General features: G+C 40.9%; 2 protein-coding genes across 2 annotated transcripts in view; one reads left to right on the top strand and one right to left on the bottom strand.

The window, feature by feature from the left end:
* NDUFAF1 (NADH dehydrogenase (ubiquinone) complex I, assembly factor 1) overlaps positions 1-8033 on the bottom strand; it is a 28550-nt gene extending 20517 nt beyond the window's left edge. Inside the window, exon 1 of the mRNA XM_006882995.1 lies at positions 7455-8033. Within this exon, the coding sequence (XP_006883057.1) occupies positions 7455-8033 (579 nt within the window). The remainder of the gene's footprint in view (positions 1-7454) is intronic.
* A 9799-nt stretch (positions 8034-17832) lies between these two features.
* Positions 17833-20905, top strand: part of RTF1 (Rtf1, Paf1/RNA polymerase II complex component, homolog (S. cerevisiae)) — a 41132-nt gene continuing 38059 nt past the window's right edge. The window contains exon 1 of the mRNA XM_006882994.1: positions 17833-18051. Within this exon, the coding sequence (XP_006883056.1) occupies positions 17833-18051 (219 nt within the window). The remainder of the gene's footprint in view (positions 18052-20905) is intronic.

The raw sequence follows: 20905 nt of genomic DNA, 5'->3' as shown, positions 1-20905 counted from the left end.
ATTTTTTAAATTGCTATTTTAACGAAAGTTTACAGAAAACTTGGATTTCAATTCATTGACTATTGTACATTTTCCTCCCTATGCCCCCACCAGTTTGCTTTTCTCTTTAAAAAGATTCTTTCGAGGGAGCTCTGGTGGCCTAGTGGCAAGACGCTGCACTGCAATCCCAGAGGTATGCGGTTCGAATCCACCAGATGTTCTGCTGGAAAAGGAGGGGCAATCTCCTCCTGTACCAGTCAGATCTGATGTGACGGTACATACACAAAAAATAATAAAATAAAACAAAATAAAAAAAGATTCTTTCATTGTTGTACAATTTCCTCCCTTGCCTCTACCCCCAGTCCACCTTGCTTTGCACCTCTCATTCTGGACTGTTGTAATGCTAATACCATTCCCAAAACATAAAATAACATTCCTTCAAGAAATTGATAATTTTGGGGCAGAGACAAAGAAAATGTAAGATGACTATGAGCATCTGGTAGTGACAAAAACTATTCTAAAAATAGAAGGATAGAAGCATGTCAAAGGGACACAGACATAAACCTAGAAGAGTTCTCAATGGCCAGAGCTGGAATAATTGGCATTACAACACTATCACATATCAAAATATAAGTCCATACTAAATTTCAGAGAGAATAAATAAATGGGGGGGGGGAATCAAGTAAGTATTCCACATATTTTATGTAGATCCTCCCTTTCCAGGAGATAGAGCTTAACCTACTTCTCTTTCCCTAAATGCCCTTTTCATATGCTTCCAAAGAACTGAGTATGGAAAGGAAAGGAGGGGGAAGATATTTTATAGTAGAGAAACCAAGCAAATACTGCCTTGACCAAGGGATCAAACTCAACATCATTATCAACAGGTCACACTTATACATATCTATCAATATGATCATGTGATCAGAAAAGTCCTTCAACTCTGTGGTGGTCCTCCCCCAAACTCTTAATTCCAGTCTAATAAGATGGACGAGTATAAGAAATAAACAAATTAAACCAGCTTAAACAGTATCCTTGTCATTGCTTTTGTCCCACAGGATAAACCAGAAAGTTAAGAAAGGGATTACATGAATCTAAAATCCCAGAAAGTAGTTTAGAGTAGCACTGATATTAAAAGTAAAAAGTTGGAATCCTGCCTGATATACTAACACGTAAATTAAAAAAAACAGGCTACAATTAAAAAAAGAAAAAAAGAAACAAATTAGGGGGCATTTTCTAAAATACAGAGCCAGTAATACTCAAATTCTCATAGAAAGCAATGAAAGATTAAGAAACTATAGATTATCAGAAGAGACAAATGAGATATGACAATACAATGTTGCATCCTAAACAGGGTCTTGGAACAGAAAGAGGATATTAATAGAAATAATAGAACAGTTGTTCTGTACCATCAAGTCGGAACCAACCAATAGCTGACCCTCCAGCGGGTTTTTCAGGATTGGAAGAAGACTCTTCAACAATCTACCTTATGCAGATGATACAACCCCGGTAGCTGAAAGTGAGGAGGACCTAAAGCGCTTGCTGCAGCCTTCAATATGGAATGAAACTCAACATCAAGAAAACAAAGATTCTCAACACTGGGCCAATTGGCAGCATCATAATTGACGAAGAGACTGAAATTGTTAACAGCTTTAGTATACTTGCCTCCACAATCAACATTCTTGGTATCAGTAGCCAGGAAGTTAAAAGCCAAATTGCAATGGAAAAGTTGGCTGTCAGAGAACTCTCCAATGTACTGAAGAACAAAGATTACAGTCTGGAGACTAAGGTACACCTGATCCAGGCCATAGCCTTTGCAATTACTTGCTATGCATCAGAAAGCTGGAAAATGACTGGGATGAGAGAAGAAGAATAGATGCCTTTGAGCTGTTTTGGAGAAGAGTATTGAATATATCAGGACTGTTAGGAGAACAAAGAGGTTCGTCCTAGAGAGGATGAGACCAGGCTGTTCCTTGGAGGCAAGAATTCTGAAGCTTCGTTTGACTTACTTTGGATAAGTTGCAAGGCGGGATCAGTCACTAGAAAGGGACGTCATGCTTGGGAGGCTAGAGGGACGGAACAAGAGAGGAAGATCCTTAATGAGACAGACTGATTCAGTGACTGAGGTAATGGAAGTAGGTATGTCAGAGACAGTAAGATTGGCACAGGATAGAGCAGGGTTTAGGGCTGTTGTACATATGGTTGCTATGAGTTGCAGGCACATAACAATTACAATTGCATAGGGGGAAATTGCCCATCCTTCTGTGGAGCACCTGGTGGGTTCAAACCACGTCTTCTGGACTGCAACACAGATTCTTAACACTAGGCCAGCAGAGCTCCCTAACAGAAAAGACGGTGAAATTTAAATAGAGTCTAGACGTTAGTTAACAGGCCACCTAGTGGATAGGAAGTTTTGCTGCCAACAGAAAGACAGGCAGTTCAAATTCACTAACAGTTCAACAAAAAAGAAAAATAGGGAATCTCTTCCCATGTGGTATACAGCTTCTGAAACAATATGTTAACAATAGGGGAAGCTGGCTGAGAGGTACAGGAAGCTCTAGTGGCACTGTCAAAAGCAAGTTACACTGCCAACCCAAGAAATGGTGCCTCTCTGGTGGTTTGAAGTAACAGTGGCTCTTTGGGAAAAAGACGGGTAATCTCCATGTGAAATTTACAGACGCAGAAACCCACTGGAGAGTTGCTTAGGACTAAACAACAGTGAGTTTGAGTTTTGAGGAATACACAGGAACGCTCTGTCTTATCTTTGTTTTTTTTATTTTATTATTTTTGTGTGCGTGTACCATCAAATCAGATCTGACTGGTACAGGAGGAGATTGTCCCTCCTTCCCCGGCAGAGCATCTGGTGGATTCGAACCGTGCACCTCTGGGATTGTAGTTGCAGCTCCTTGCCACTAGGCCACCAGAGCTCCCCTCTGTCTTATCTTTGTAACTTTTTTTTGTAACTTCTATAAATACAAAATTATTAAACATAAAAAGTTTTTTAAAAAGAAAAAAATATCCTATAGACTGACCTATATCCACTCGAAGGAAAGCCTGTTTACAAGGACAGTGATCTATCTTAGAAAAGATGAAAATCTCCCCAGCTTATCTAATAGCTAACTTTTCAGGAGTCTTCACACATAAGAATGTTACTGTGAAAATTTCAATACTATCAAAAGTGAACGGCAGATATAATGCAATCCAGATTTAGAACCCCTTATAACTCTTCAAAGAGACAGAAAACACAATAACCAATTTAACATGAAAAGGAAAGAGGTTACAATTGAAGCAAAGCACCACTGAAAATTTTAAAAAATGTAGAAGGCCTTACGCTTCCCAATTTTAAAAAGCTATTACACAGTCACCATAACCAAAACAATACAGTACTGGCATAGTAACAAATACATAAATCAATCAGAAAGAATTAAAAGCCCAAAAGCAAATCCCTTCACCTACAGACAAGTATCATTGACTTAGAGATGACATCCACTAAAAGGGGAAGCCATAAATAGTGCTCGCAAACTGGTTTATCTATTTGTAAAAATATGGAAACAAAACCCACACCTCACACGATGCACAAAAACTAACTCAAGATGAATCAAGAACCTAGATGTAAAACCCGAAATTATATCATCAACAAATGAATGGACAGAGCAGCTCTGGTATATTCACACAATGAAATACTATGCAGCGTTGAAAAACAAGGAACTCATGAAATATTATGCAAAATGGATGACCCTGGAGGACATTTTGCTGAGTGAAATATCTCAGTCACAAAAGGACAAATATATAGGGCCACTGTTGTAAAATGGGACTGACATCAGGGTTGAGGGAAGACAGAGAAGGAAGGGAGGAATGATGTATACAGGATTGAAACAGAGGAGGGGGAGAACTGATGCAATTCATCTTTTTTAAAATTATTTATTGCATGTGTACTGTCAATTCATATCTAACTGGTACAGGAAGAGATTGCCACTCCTTCTCCAGTAAAGCATCTGTGGATTTGAACTGTGTACCTCTGGGATTCAGTGCAGCTTCTTGCCACTAGGCACCAGAGCTCCCGCAATTCACCTTTTGATTTCTTTTTTTTTCTTCTTCTTGTGTACTACCAAAACCCAATCTGACTAGCAAAGGAGGATACTGCCCCTCCTTCTCCAGCAAAGTATCTGACCTTTTGATTTCTTGACTGCTAGTTGGTGCCAAAAGTGTTGATTGTGGAGCTGAGCAAGCAGTAACTGTTAACCTCAATCTCTTTTCCATCCATCATCATTAAAGAGATGAAAATTGAAACAACAATGAGATACCATCTCACCCCTGCAACAATCCAACGTTCATTAAGACAATAAATAAATGCTGGCAAAGGTGTGGAGAGATTGGAATTCTGATATATTACTGACTGGAATGCAAAAGAACAATTACTATGGAAAGTAGTTTGGTATTTCCTTAAAAACTTGGAAATGGAAATACTATTTGATCCAGCAATCCCCATTACTAGGCATATATTCAAAAGAAATAAGAGCTGGGACACAGATAAATGCATATCCATGTTTAAGGCACCATTATTTGCAATCGCAAAGAGACAGAAAAAACCCAAGTGATGGACCTCTCAAGAGTACTGAAGTGCAACAATGTCAGACTGGAAACTAAGGTGCACCTGATCCAGGCTATTGTCTTTGCAATTACATGCTATGCATTGGAGAGTTGGACGGTGAATAGGAATGATAGAAAGAGAATTGATGCCTTTGAGCTGTGGTGCTGGAGAAGAGTGTTGAACATACCATGGACTGCTAGAACAAACAGGTTTGTCCTGGAGAGGATGAAATCAGAATGTTCCCTGGAGTCAAGGATTCTGAAGCTTCGTGTGACATAATTTGGGTATGTTGCAAGGAGGGACTGGTCCTTGGAGAGGAACATCATGTTTGGAAGAGGAAGACCCTTGATGAAATGGATCGATTTTGTGAGTAGAGTGGTGGGAATGAATGTGTTCGAGACAGTAAGGTTGGCATTGCAAAGAATGGCGTTTAGGGCTTTTGTACATAGGGTCACTATGAGTCACAAACGACTCGATGGCACATAACAACAACAACAACAACAATCTATCAATGGAAAAATGGTTCAAGTAAATATGATAAAGTCACACAAAGGAGTACTACGCAACACTAAAGGACAATGAAGAATTCAAAGAACACTGCACAACACATTTAGAGGACCTTAGGCTAAATGAAAGAAATTATTTTCAAAAGGACAAATATTGTTTAAGACCACTATTCTAAAAAGCGAAGGAAAGTTTATACACAGAAAGAAGAATCATTTTGAATACTAGAAGTGGAAAGGGAAGGAGAGGGGAAGAAATTTGTGTAAATAGTTATCAGTCACATATAAAAATGGGTGAAGGGAAAAATAAAAAACAATAAGTGGATGATCAGCACAGTATTACTGAAGAAAGGGAAGGCACAGAGAGGTACACAAGAAATGCAGTCAATAGATAGTAGAGAGCAAAATGAACAGGTATGGATAGGTGAAAAAACTATACACCCTGACTGTACCTGGATTTGGCAGATATTCTTTATTCACATTGTTGTTGTGTGTCGCTGAATTGAAACCAACCCATAGCTGACCCTCCAGTGGGTTTTCAAAGGCAGTAAATCACATGGGAGATTTGCCATGCTATAAATATACATATAATGTATGGTCCCCAGGCCTGGTTTTAATTGTTTTTGGTCAAACATTCTTCTAAGTGGCATAGCACTGGTGCTAAACACTGTGACACTGGTGTGTCAAATACAATAATGGTTACCCATGGTAGGCAGTGTTTGGTGGAGCACCCGGATTAAAACAGGCTTGGAAACAGGAGTGGCATCCACTTCCAAAATAGCTTGCCTCCAGAAACTCTATGTACTTAGAGAACCAATGAAAGTTATATAAGTGTTCAGGTCTTTTGTTCATAGGGTCACTATGACTCGTCTGCAACTTGACGGCACTTAACGACAACATGTACACAGCAGAGCCTACAGGAGGAGGTAACAGTCTGGAAGCTTCTTAATAATATCCAAGCACCCTTAAGGGAATGAGTTGATGGTTCTGCGATCTTAAGATCTTAGGGGACAAAGAGCTCATGTACAGAGTCCACAAAGACAATGTTCTACATTCTCCTTTGATGAGAAGCAACTAGGGTCTTAAGAGCTGCAAGCAGCCAACTATTTTCTCTCCCTGTCCTGAACAAAAACTGAAGAAAAGCAAAGATGTAATGAAACAACCAGTCTAAAAGGACTACTGGACCACATAAATTTCAACTTCCACAACTGGCTATCACTGATGACCATTCTAAAATGGAGATCCTGGATAGAGTGGGGGTAAATATGTAAGAAAATGTGAAAACTTTAACAAAAAACAGATTATAAATGACAATGATAAGTGATAAAAGACAATGAAATCCCCAAGATCATGGTTCTTAGCCTCTAAAGCTGAAACAAAACTTAACATTTAACCAAATAGACAGGCCTATAAGGTGACCAGTAACAACAGGAAGGGACTCATCCTTAGACTAACCAACTTTATGAGGTCAAAAGAGTAGCATTTGCCCAAAGATAAAGCACTGAGGCTGGAAGTGGTAGCACAGAAGGATTGGTGGGAATGAAATTTTCAGGGAGGAAGTGAGAAGAGTTCAGTAACATTGTTGGTGTTCATTACAATTAACGTTAAAAGACAAAATGTAATTGAATGGTTGAATGAAAAACATTCTGCTTTGTAAATTTTCACTTAAACACAATTTTAAAAAGTGAAAATATTTTCTAAAACAAATATAAGAATGTTCTACCCTGCCCTAAAGAGATGCCCAGAAATAAGACCCCTGAGGAACCATTTCCCTTTTATGATTTCTCTTTACTGGTATACTTGTGCCCAGGAGTTAGCCCAACACATAAATCATGTTGTTGTAAAGTGCTGTCGAGTCATGCTATGAACAAAAGATCTGAACACCATTCTATAACTATTTTTCTCTAATATTCGTAGAGTTTCCAATGACATCTTGTTTAGGAAATAGATGCCAACCCTGCTTCCAAGCCTGTCTTACTCTGGGAGCTCCACCAAACACTGTCTACCATGGGTAACCATTATGGCATTAGACACACTAGTGGCACAATATTCAGTATCACAGCAACCCCAAGTTACCCCCAGTACAGCAAACTGGGAGACCAGAGCTGTACAACTTAGAAGAATGTTTTTCCCCAACAAAATTAACAGCAGGCCTGAGGGCCCAACAGACTTTTAAAACAAAGGTCCACACACAATAGTGAACAAAATAAAAAAAACCAATAGTTTACACCTGACTTTCAACTAAAACAAGAGAACCTATCCTCCAGAATTCAATTGCTTCATACATGTACCCAATTACAAACTGTCAGGTGTTTTCATTTACAAAAACATAAGTTGCTTTATAGTTCATGCTATAGTTTACTGCTGTTCACTAGAAAACCTACCTTTGGGACTCTGGATATCATTGCACAGTACCCACTGCGGCTACTCTCCCCATCGTGAGGGGCTTCGGAGTTTAGATTTCCATACAGCAATGCACTTTGGTTATTCTTGCCCATTTTCAAGAATATTTCACTTCTTCCCCCAATCACTTTATCAGAAGTCACTATCCACTTATCCAAATCTTCTTTTCCACGAAACTGCCAGACAACCTTAGCTTGTTCCTTTAAGACTTCATGCAGGGGGCGGCCTTCTGGTCCTATCCACTGGATCATAAATTGATCCTTCAGACGCCTAAAATGGTCCTTTATTTCATCTCGAATGGCTTTATCAAAACTAACTTCAGGTTTCTCCTCAGGAGAAGTTATGTCCAAAGAAACTCCGGTCTGATGATGTCCTTGTAAATTCCTTTCTGTTTTCTTCTCAGAGGAGTCAGATTTGCCAGGAGCAGCCACAGGTTTCTGAAGACTACTGGAACAGTAGTCTGCAAAGTGAGGACCCCAAAATAGGTGTGAAGCCGTACCTGTAATCTGGCATTTTCTGAAAATATAAATACCATTCAGCAATTTGTGAATCAAAGCCATGAGAAGAAAAAGTCAAAGTGTAAAAATTCTTCCTGTAGTATTAGCAAGCAGCCCAACCTATAACAGAAGAGACATTCAAAAAGTTACCACTGAAGCAATGAATGCACAATTTCAAATTCAACACAGGTTATATAATCTGAAATTAATTAATTCACCTTCTAAGTCTATAAATATTTTCCTGGTGCCTACTATGAGTGAAGCATTGTCTATTATGCATTGTGAATGATACCAAGATGAATAAAAATAATGTCTTTATCTTTAGGGATCTAATAATCAATTGCAGATAATTCAATTACTATGCCAAAATCTATTTCAAGAAGATATATCAGGGGGCTCTGGTGGCCTAATGGCAAGAAGCTGCATTGCAATCCCAGACATACACAGTTCAAATCCACCAGATGCTTTGCTGGTGAAGGAGGGGCAATCTCCTCTTGTGCCTGCAAGATCTGTTTAAATGGTACACAACAAGAAAAATTTTAAAAAATAAAATTCTTTTAAGAAGTCAAATATGCTGGAAGATCTGCAGTGAATCAGTTCCATTTTTACAACAATGACTTTGACAGACTGAAATATTGGTGGATTCATATTGCAAAACTTAATAAAGCTGTTCACCTTCAGGAAAATAAATGAGACCTGTGGTGGACTGTTACGCAGCTGCTAACTGAGTGGTTCACTGTTTGAACTTACTCAGTGGGTCTATGGAAAAAAGACCTGTCAATTCTTCCTATACAGACTGTTGTTGTGTGCTTTCAAGTTGGAACCAACTCATAGCTGACCCACCATGGATTTTTAGAGGCAGTAAATTGCAGGGAGGAGACTGCCCATCCTTCTATAGATAAGAAAACCCTAAGGGGAAGTTGTACTGTCACATAGGGTTAAGAGTCAGAATGGACCCTCAACAGCACTCAACACAAATCTCAGGTAAACCAGTTGATCTTTGGAATCCTCTTCTACCTACTCTACAGGATTCTTCCAAAGATTAGAGGAAATGATAGCTACAAAAGGTTTTCTATTTTAACAGATCTAAACCACCAGCAGCTCCTAGGGAGAAAGAGGGGCTTCCATGTGATTTACAGACTCCAAAAGCCTCCTAAAGGGTCTGCTATGACTCAGTTCTAATTTGAAGGTCTCAAGATTCTGTCTGTGCAACAAACTTTAGTCCAGGCTCACACTTAGAGCAACAAGGCTTTGGAGATGAATCACTACTTGCTACCCAAAGACAGACCCTAAACAACAGTAGTATTAAAACAGTACCTCAAGTTCAAATACCATTCTTTTTTTTCTATAATTATATTTTATTAATTTTCATAAACATTTACAGAGATTTTGGGCTTCCACTCATTCATTGTTGCACTATTCTCTCTACCCTCCTCCCAGTTTGTTCTTGTCCAAATGCCACAGTGCTTGTCAAAGCCAGTTCTGATTAATCTTCTTTGTCAATGTGTCCTTTGCCATTCCCTATCACTCCTCCCTGAGAGAGACTTCACCCTGAGTCATAAGGAAAAGGGGATGGCGTATTCTCTTAGCTACTTCCTGCTGAGAAGGGACGCTGTGGGTTTCAGGGTGAAGATCTTCTCTCACTACTCTAAAGGGCCCCTTTGGCAGTAGGAAACACACAGACTATTATGGAGATTGATTTTGGAATTTAGATGCACTCTTATTGATTGTGCTTGGCCGTACATGTTCATATCCTTGAAGATGTATCATGGGGGTGTTGCAACCTAGAAGACACAAATTTGACTAACAAGTTATAAGTACATGAGTCCAAAAATTATGGAAAAGTAAAAGAAAAGATTCTTTCATTGTTTTACAAACCCTCCCCCAGGTCCCCTCCACCATGTAGCCCTCGCTCTAGTCTCCTGTGATGACAGAAATACCCAGTTATATCTCTCTTTTAAACAGTTCTCTCCCTCCTCTGTTTCAGTGCAGTATACATTAATGAACCCATCTTACTCAGTCTCTCCCCAACCCCAAGGACAGTCCCATTCTACAACAGTGGCATCATGTAATATTTGTCCTTTTGTGACTGGGATATTTCACTCAGCATAATGTTCTCCAGAGTCGACCATTTTGAATAATATTGCATGAGTTCCTTGTTTTTTAATGCAGCATAGTATTCCATTGTGCGAATATACCACAGCTTCTCTAGCCATTCGTTTGTTGATGGGCACTTAGGTTGTTTCCAACTCCTTGCTATTGTGAACAAAGCTGCAATAAACATGGGTGTGCATATATCTGCTTGGATGTCAGCTATGGTCTCTTCAGGGTATATTCCCAGTAGTGGAATTGCTGGGTCAAATGGTATCTCTATTTGCAACTTTTTGAGAAAGCGCCATACCGCTTTCCACAGGGGCTGCACCATTTTACACTCCCACCAACAGTGAATCAGGGTTCCAGTTTCTCCACAACCTCGCCAGCATTTGTTGCTTGCTGTTCTGTTAAATTTTGCTATTTTGACTGGGGTCAAATACCATTCTTAATATTTTCAAATTACATATAAAGTAGAAAGAAGCTGTGCTGCAATTCCAAAGGCACACAGTTCAAGGCCAGCAGCTGCTCCGTGGGAGAAAGATGTGTACTCTCCTCCCATGCAATTCACTGCCTCTGAAAACCTGCTGGAGGGTCAGCTATGGGTCAGTTCCAACTCCACAGTAAACAACAATGACATATAATATTTCACATAATCTACAAAATTCCTGTGAGGCAAATTAGGTGGATATTTCCTTTCTTTGTGAAGCAGATAATAAATTTTTAATGATTTACCTAATGTCAGTCACAATGTAAATCAGTAGGGAAATCTGAACTAGAACCCTGGTCTTAAATCCTTCCACTAGACTAAGATATAACTATTGAACTCTCCCAAACAAGAGCTAAGAAAATCAAAGGCACAAAGGAAAAACTAGTCCAAAGGGCTAATGGATCATGGAAACCCAGCTTCCACAACCCTGAAAACCAGATGATGCTGTGGTGGGAGCATTTTCTAAACGGTTTTTCTAGCTACTGCCTTAGTCCCTCCTAAAGGGGAGGAGAGTATTCTCCAGCTGCCTCAAATGCAGGCACATGACTCAACAATGATCAGTATCTTCTATATCATCAACACCTGTGGGAACAACATACTAGAGATAGCTGAACAGAGTTTAAAGAGACTATGGCAAGGCATAGTCTGACAAGGCCAAGAGGATGAAGTCAGAAAAGCTGACCGCTATAAGACAAGACTTGCTGGATGACTGAGTAAAATAGTTTATTTTTGTTGGTGGACTGAAACTGGACTTTCAGTATGTATTATCTTTTGATTTCCCTGACACCCCTCAACCTATGTCCTTAACAAACTCCACAACTTTTGCAATTAATTAATAGATTAATAGAAGTAGGGGCATTAGTGTGGGGGACTATGTCTTACCACAGGATTGGTTTTACATATTGGATGTTATTGGTAAGGACAGTTCTTTACGGAGTTAGTGGAAGTCTAACTCAGTCACTCCACCATCACCCTTGCTCTTTTTACAGATGTCCAGCTACCACAACTAACTGCTCTGAAAGGGGTTCTGGAGATGGTGGGAGAAAGATGTGAAAGAAAATTAGATATAATAAAAGCCTAGGCGTACTGGTCTTATACATATTGGCAGAATCCCTGAGACTATGGATTTTAGTTATTCTTCAAGCCTGGAACTGAAGTTATCACCATTGCTCACCTTTTAGCCAAGCAATAAACAAACAAACAAAAAATCCAATCCAAACCCACTGATGTGTAGTCAAGTCATAGTGATGCACCATTGTGTTTCACAGGCTATAAATCTTTATGGGAGGAGACTGGGTCATCTTTCTCCCATGGAGCAGCTAGTAAATTCAAACATCCAACCTTTGGTCAGCAGTCTAATGATCTACATCAGCAGGCTCCTTAGACAGGCATACAAAGCAAACAAAACCAGAAAATTCTATACAACTTAGAACATACAATCATACATGATCAAAAGTGTAGCATTTGCCTAGTGATAATACTCAGAAAATAGGAATCAAAGAGCCAAACAAACCCAGTGACACCAAGTAGATTCCAATTCATAGAGACTCTCCATCTGGTTTCCAAGGCTTTGGAAATTTACAGGAGGAGATTGCCCATCTGTCTCCCGTGGAATGGCTGGAAGATTTGAAGAGCTTTTGGACTACCAATGCAACTTGTAACACATCAAGTACCCAGAGCTCTTTCAGAAGGCAAAAAGTAATGCTATTGTTGTTGTGTGCCACTGAATCAAAACTGACCTATAGCTGACCTCCAGTGGGAGCTCTGGTGGCTTCGTGGTAAGGAATTACATTACCAAGGCAAAAATACACAGTTCAAAACCACCAGCTGCTCCAAGGGAAAAAGGTGGAAAATCAACTCAACACTACACAGCAACAACCATCAAATCAGAACCAACCCACAGCTGACCCTCCAGGGGATATTCATTTGCAGTAAATCTCACAAAGGAGACTGCTTATTTTTTTCCCATGAAGAAAATGGTAGATTTGAACACTTTTGAGTTGGCAGCACTATTCCTTACCACAATGCCACCAGAGCTTTGTCAAGAGGACAGTCAGCAAAGGGCAAATGGAAATAATAAACACGGAAAGAAGAGTACTGTTATACTGATACCATGCCTAAAGTATGGAAGACAAAGCTTTGCATTCCTTGCTCCTAAGGAGCAATCTGATTCCACATCTAGGATCTATAACATAAGACTAATATTTCACCTTTCTTATTTAAATTTTTCATTGACTCCTCTTGTTCTTCAGAATAAAGCCTAAGCTACCCCACAGGGTCTACAAGGTGCTCCAGATATAGGTAATATCTAAATTTCCATAATAGGTTATGCTTAAATTATTTAAACCTACATCTATAGGAATTTCAGAAAAATTATAAATCACACAAATGGAAAATTATATAATCACAAAAATGATGCTCAGGAACACTACACTTTGTCTATAACACAAACAAGAAGGAATTCCGTATACACTGACGTTGTTGTATATGCCATCAAGTAAACCATGACTCATAGTGACCCTATAAACAATGGCTCAACATCTCAGACACACCTGACCCCAATGCCACAGTTACTATGTCTATCTATCTTATCCTTTGTCTTCTTCTTCTGCGCTGACCCTCTACCCTTCCAAGCATGATGTTCTTCTTCAAGGATTAGTCCCTCCTTCCTTATTTCCTGACTGCTGGCACCAAGGGTGTTAATTTTCACGCCAAGTAAGATGAACAGAATGTGGAAACCATGGAACAATATCATTAATATTACATGAAAGCAAAATACTACTAAAGATCATTAAAAAAAAAAATAGAACAGAACATAGATAGGGAACTGCCAAAATTCAAGCAGGATTTAGAAGAGGCTGTGGCACTAGAAGTATCATTGCTTGTGTCAGATGGATCCTGGCTGAAAGTAAAGAGTACCAGAAAAATGTCTCTTTGTGCTTTATTGACTATGCAAAGGCATTTGAGTATATGGATAATAACAAGTTATAACTAATATTTAGAAGAATGGGAATCCCAGAGCACTTAATTTTGCTCATTTGAATCCTATACCTGGACCAGGAGGCTGTTGTGCAAACAGAGCACAGGACCACTGCATGGTTTAAAATTAAGAGGGGAGTGCATCAGTACTGTCTTCTCTCTCCATACCTGTTCAGTCTTTATGCTGACCAATTTATTTGATAAGTTGGACTCTATGAAGAGTAATGTGGCATCCTATATTATGCAGATGACATAACCTTGCTTGCTGAAAGTGAGGAGGATTTTGAAGCACTTGTTGCAGAAGATCAAGGATTGCAGTCTTCATTATGGATTGTATCTCAATGTCAAGTAAAACAAAAATTCTTACCATTGGACCTATAGGCAACATGATGATGATGGATGCAGAAGAGACTGAAACTGTCAACAACTTCATCTTACTTGGATCCACAATTGACACCCTTGGTTGGAAGGCCACCTGGGAGCTGGACAACATTCCACACTGACTGCAACTTCTGGGAGACATTCTAATCATGCTGGTGTAAGACAACTACAGCAAATCAGAAGAGAGCACAACCACTGGCTGCATCCTGCCTAACCATCAGCTATGACATAACCCGCCTAAGGGTCCTAAGTAGCTCCATATAAGAGAATAAGCAGAGGGCATCCAATCAGCTTTGTCCATAGAGAGCTGACCACCGAAGAGACCACCCTACCTCCAACCCACTGCATATAAAACTTTACCTATAGCTTCGCCATGTGTAACTTTACTGCCTTACTCTGCCTTTCTTTGGCCTCAGACAGCAAACCTGCCCGAGAGCTGATAATAAACTCCTTCATCGGGTTTTCAAAAAAAAAAAAAAAGGATTAGTCCCTCCTGGCATCATAACCAAAGTATGTGAGATGGAGTTTCAAAATCTTTGCCTCCAAGGAGCTAACTGGTTTCACCCTCTTGAGGATAGACTTATTCTCTTGACATTAAATGATACATTCAATACTCTTCTCCAGCACCACACCCAAAGGCATTGATTCTTCTGTCATCCCTATTCATCCCAGCTCTCGGTGCACAGCAAGCAAGTAAAAAGAACATAGCCTGGATCAGGCATTCCTTAATCTGTAAACTGATATAACTGCTCTTTAGCACTCTGGAGAGATCCTTAACAACAGATGCAACTCGCTTTTTGATTTCCTAACTGCTGGTGCCAAGAATGGTGACTGTCAATCCAAGCAAGATTAAATCATTAGCAAACTCAATCCTTACTCCATCTATGACACTGTCTATATTATAGTACTTTGGTAGAAACACCAAAATATAAAGAGAAAAATATTAGGAGAAAAATAAAAGCTCTATAGGGTGAAAGGATTACAAATTATATTATTCAACATATTTTACAAACTTAGTAAATTGTTACCTCACTAAAATATAATATTAATTATAGATGTTTGTTTCCTGTTTTTACCGATAAATAAAAGGTCAAACCCATTAGGTGGACGACACAGTGAGTTTTGCTGGGAATGTCGTACACGAGGCTCGAAGTGACTATCATTAGCAAAGATTGTATCTAGACTTGTATCAGAAAGTATTCTAAATGAAGGTTCATTGACTCCTCACCAGAACTCAAAGAGATGCTACTAAATATAATTATAGAGACCAGGACACTGAAGTCACAAATCCAATAACCGGCAAAATTAACTCTGCAGCCACAGCTTTCAGCCCCGACACTAATCAAGACAATGGTTCAGATCCGTTCACTGCTGAGAGACGATCTCCTCAATCCTCACCTGCCACGGTCTTCGGGCCACGTCGCGGTCTACGGGCCGCGTCGTGGACGTACTAGCCACGGTAGGTAACAGGTAGCCTCGCAGGAAAACAGCGAAAAGAGACTTCCCTTTGGTCCCTCACTTTTCCTGTTCGGGTTACCCACATTTCCTGTCTAGGTCCATCGGTTTTTCATGTCCTATAACAAACCAGGAGTTAAGATCCTAACGTTCCAGTACCTTGCGGAGACCCCGGCCGAATAGCAAACACAAACACGTTGTGGAAACTGAGATTTTTTTTTTTGCCAAGCTGTTCTCCAAAATTATCTTGACTGGTGCTACTGTAGGGATCTCTGGTAGCCTAGTAGGTAGGTAGTTGCACGGCCAACTCAAAAAGACAACTGAAATGCATCGACTGCTCTTCGGAAGAAAGATAGGCGATTTACAGCCTCAAAAAACCCCGCTCAAGGGTCAGCTGCTAGTCGGTTTCTACTCTACTGGCAATTAGTTGGTTGTTTTGTTGTTGTGTTTTGGGGATTTTCTTGGCGGCTTCATATATGGAGAAAGATTGTTAAAAGCCTCAGCTTGCTTGGTTCCACAGTTAACACTCTTGGCACCAGCAGTAAAAATCAAAATACCAATTTCATTGGGAAAGTCAGCCGTCAGGGACCTCTCTAGAGCAATGATGTCAGTTTGGAGACTAAGATGTGCCTGATCCAGGCCATGGTCTTCACAATTACCTGCTGTCCATTTGAGAGCTGACAACAGCAAAAGATGATAGAAGAATCGGTATCTTTGAGTTGTGGTGCTGGACAAGAGTGTTGAACATACCTGAACTGCCAGGAGAACAAACAGATGTGTCCTGGAGAGGGTAAAACTAAGTTGCTCCCTGGAGGCAAGGATTTTGAAGCTCCATCTCACATACTTTGGGCATGTGGTCAGGAAGTCATTGGAGATGGACATCATGTTTGGAAGGGTGGAGGGACAGCACAGGAAAGAAGACCCAGGATGAGATGGACTGTGACTGGAGAAATGGGATTAGGTCTGTCAGATAAGATTGGCTCAGGTTCTATTGTATTGTTGCGATGAGTCACAGGCACCTTGAGGGCACATAACAACAATAATAGGTGTTGGGTATGGTTTTAAGTAAAATTAATCCTCGACAACTTCAATCTTTTATCCTATCCATCATACTGTTGCCTATTGGTCCAGTAGTGAGAATTGTTGTAATCTTAATTTTGAGATGTAATCCATATTAAAGGTTATAGTCTCTGATTATATTTACTGATTCAAGTCCTCTTCACTTCCTGCAAGAAATGTATCATTTGCATTAAGCAAGTTGTTGAGTCTTCCTTCAATCCTGACATTCAGTAGGTTTTCAAAGGCAGTAAATCACTCAGGAGAGGAATTTACGTCTTCCTCCCAAGAGAAGCTGAGGGACTGGCAGAGAGGCACTGCCTTTAGGCTAGCACTCCAGATTGTGCCACCAGAGTTTCCTATTTGCCAAATTGTTTGTCACCATTCAATAGGTGTGGGGAAAGTATACAACTCTAATGCATACTTTTCCTGATTTTAAATCGTGCAGTGCTTTCTTGTACTGTTGACAACTACCTCTTGGTCTAGGTCTCACATAAGCACAATTAAGTTTGCTGGGATTCCCATTCTTCTCGACAAGTTATTCATTCTTTGTAATGATCCACACAGCCAAATGCTTTAGCATAGTCAATTAAAACACAAGTAAATATCTTTCTGGTATTCTCTGCTTTCAGTCAAGACCCATCTATCAGCAATTACTATTCCTTTGGTCCAAGGTCTCTTCTAAATCCAGCTTGATTTTCTGGCAGTTTCCTGCTGATACACTGTTCCTACCTTTTAAAAAATAATCTTCATAAACCACAATTTATTAGGCTCTGAAATATGTAGCCACTACGACCCTCCTCATCCTTAACTCTCATCTTAACCATTCTTTGTACTCCCCATAATGAACTTTCTGTTCCCTGAATCCAACATTGCCTATTACCACAGGTCCTCGTGCTGCTGTTGTTTACCGTCGGGTTGGACCCGACCCACAGCTGGCACTCCGGCGGGTTTTCAGAAGCACTTAATGTCACTGGAGGAGATTGTCCATCCTTCTCTAGACCGTTTTAGGTGTCTGAATACCCTTGTTCCACTTTCTTGGCAACTCATGCATCCCCTAGGTTTCAGTTCAGGTGTCACTTGGATAGCCCAGGCTAACTCCATCCAATGCGGTCCATATTTCTCCTAGGCTTCTGATGTACCTGCTGACACTGTGCTTCTTCAAAGTAGGCTCAAATCATCGCCGCCCCAACCTCCACCAAATAGGGAGTGCACTACCCTTCGACCCCCGTAGCAAAACACACATAGGGGGTTTCCTGAGACTTACACAAACCAACCGCAGCCCATTGCTCAGAACTAAGCACGCGTGCGGCCACGCCCCCCACGCTGCGTCAAGGGCGGAGAGGGGCGGGGCTTCAAGCGCCGGCGAACGGCGTGCGACAAGGCGGGGAGAGGCGGAGCAGAGCGCGCATGCGCGGTCGCCTTTGTGTAGGTCGAGCGGTGGCGGCGGTAGCAGTGGCGGCGGTAGCAGTGGCGGCAGTGGCTATCCCACTGGCAGACGGGCTAGACGGGAGTCCGGGAGACGTCCGGGGTGAGTGCTGCGGGACCACCATGGTTAAGAAGCGGAAAGGCCGCGTCGTGATCGACTCGGATACTGAAGACAGCGGCAGCGACGAGAACCTAGATCAGGTAAGGACAGGCCGCGGAGGCGCGGGGCCAGCAGGTCGGAAGGGCTGAGCCGGGGCCACGGGGAACCTGCAGCCGGCCGGGCCTGGGACCTCCTGGCCTAAGGGCCTGGCCTGTCCCGTGCCCAGACCACTGATGCCGCCTCCATCCTGTGTTCTCTATAGCGTCTGTGGCCCTCGGAGTTCATCCCCGGCCTTGAGACTGAGCCCCGAGGACTTGGCGCCTTAGGTAGGGAGGCGGGGCAGAGACCGGGCTGATGGGCCTTGAGCTCGGGGGAACGAAAAGGGCCGTGATCTACTGGGTCTGAACCGGGGCAGCAGGCTGCAGGCCGGACGATCCGAGCCTGGAAGATAGGAAGTGTTGCCCGCCAACCCAAGAGACTGGGGTTTTTGGAGGAGGTGCGAGAGTGAGCGTGGAGCCGTCAGTGTTGGGGAGAGGGGGCGAGAAGGTGTGGGCTCCTGAAGGTGAAGTTTTTCTGACAACCAGGGATTAGCGAAGAGGGACACTGCTAAATGTTCTGGGTAGTCTATGCCGTGCTTGCGCTTGCTTGGCGAGAAAGGCAAAGTATGTTTAGTGTCTTTGATCGTTTGTGGTGGTTGAGAACGGTTCCTGATGGGATGTTAGACTGAAGAATACTCTAGGGATTAAAAAAGGGGCAAGTACTTGACAAGAGTGGAATACTTTGTAGGGTGGTGTAGAGAGGTACTGTGGCAGTCTTTATCCTTTCCATGAAGCATCCTGCAAGACCTTCTTTCTTGAAAACTATGCAGCATTAAAAGTAACTTTGGGCTTTGAGGTTGCTAGGATTGCCCATAGTCTCTCTAAAATACTTAGAGAAGATTGTAGCGTTACTTTAGGGATATACCGATAGCTGCAAAGAGGGGTTTTGCTCATGTTTATAAGTATCAAAAGAATATGCAATAAGGTTACTATCTAATTTTATGTGTTGAAAGACTATAAAAAGGTTATGCAAGAAGGATACTACCTAGTTTTACATGTTAAGAGAGTAATGACCTTGAAGTACAAATTTTACTTTGGGGTAGGCTTATACTACTTTCTAGATATTTATCTTTGGCTTTATCAGTAAAATCAAGATACAGCATCAACTTTGTGCCTGTGATTGTGTTGGTGTAAGAGTCACATGTCTGTAAGAATTGTTGGTACAAGCATTTGCAAACTTAAAAGTTTTTATATGAATAATTTCATGGATGTCTTCTGTATCAAATACCTGAAATCTTAGGTAATTAAAGGAGCAAGGATTAGAGATGTTGAAAAGATGGGGCCTGTAGAGAACTAGCAAAGGATTAGAAACTTAGAGGGTAAATTGAAAGTGTTGTGATTAAAAGGCTACTTATAGTTACACAAATAATATAGAACTTGAACTACAAATTTTTGGTTGATAGGTAATTATGCATTAGCAATTAGGATGATTAGAATATTATACTATTTTCTAGGGTGGCTTTTCACCTGTTGCTATGTGCAGTTGGGTCGATTCTGACTCATAGCCATCCTATGTACAACAGCTCTGAACTCTGCTCTCTGCTGTGCCAGTTTCATCATCTGACACACCTATCCCCATTCCCCGTCAGTTAGTCAGTCCATCTCATTGAGGGTCTTCCGCCCTTCCAAGCATGATGTCCCTTTTCAAAAGCTTCAGAATCCTTGCATCCAAGGAGCAGCTTCCTTTCACCCTCTCCAAGATATACCTGTTTGTTCACTTAGTAGTCTATAATATATTCAATACTCTTTTCCAGCACCAAAACTCAAAGATTCTTCTTCTGTTGTCTTTGGTCATTGTCCAACTCTCTGATGCATAGCAAGTAATTATGAAGACCATGGCCTGGAGCAGGCACACCTTAGTGTCTAAATTGACATTGTTTCTCTTCAGTACTGTGGAGAGGTCTCTGGCAGTAGATTTTTTCCCAGTGCAATTTGTCTTTTAATTTCCTGGCTGCTGGTACCAAGAGTGTTAATTGTGGAGCCAAGCAAGCTGAAGCTGTTAACAATCTCAGTCTCTTCACTGTCTGTTACTATGCTGCAAATTGGCCCAGTGGTGAGAACCTTTGTTTTCTTAATGTGGATCTTCAATCCATATTGAAAGCTGCAGTCCTTGTCCTTCTGCAGCAAAAACCTCAGATCATACTCAATTTTGGTAAGCAAGGTGTGTTATCTGCATAACGCAGGTTATTGATTAGTCTTCCTCCAATCCTACTGGCACATTACTTCTCATAGAGTTCAGCCTCCCAGATCATCTGTTCCACATATAGATTGAAAAGTTATGTGGATAGGATACATTCCTAGCATACACTTTTCCTGATTTTGAACGGTGCATAAGCACATTCAAGTGTTCTGGGATTCCCATCCTTCTCAGAGTTAGACACAGTTTGTTGTGACCCATAGTCAAATGCCTTTGCATAGTCAATGAAACACAGACATTCCTCTGGTACTCTGTTTTCTGCAGAGATCCATTCATCTAATAATGGGCTGTTCACCTAGAATAACTATAACAGCATCAGTTGCCGTTATACAGTGCCTGGGATGACTTCCTATTAGATAAGCACTTTAATTATTTTATCACTTTATAATGAAGTGAGTGTGATTTTCCCCATAAAAAAATGGGTCCTGAAGAAATTATATTTTCCTAAATTATAATGTTTCAAAATAAGAATATTTAATGACCATTTTCCAGGTTTCTAGAATTCATCTTCAGGTACCTGGAATAATTTAAGGGAAATTGGTAACCTTAAAAGGTTATTAGGGGGCCCATCAACAAACGAATGGATAGAGAAGCTGTGGTATATTCACACAATGGAATACTACGCTGCATTGAAAAACAAGGAACTCATGCAATATTACT

Source organism: Elephantulus edwardii, unplaced genomic scaffold (assembly GCF_000299155.1).
Source record: "Elephantulus edwardii isolate Elephantulus edwardi_28Jun2011 unplaced genomic scaffold, EleEdw1.0 scaffold00026, whole genome shotgun sequence".
Lineage (NCBI taxonomy): Eukaryota > Metazoa > Chordata > Mammalia > Macroscelidea > Macroscelididae > Elephantulus > Elephantulus edwardii.
This window is presented reverse-complemented; position numbering and strand designations above follow the sequence as displayed.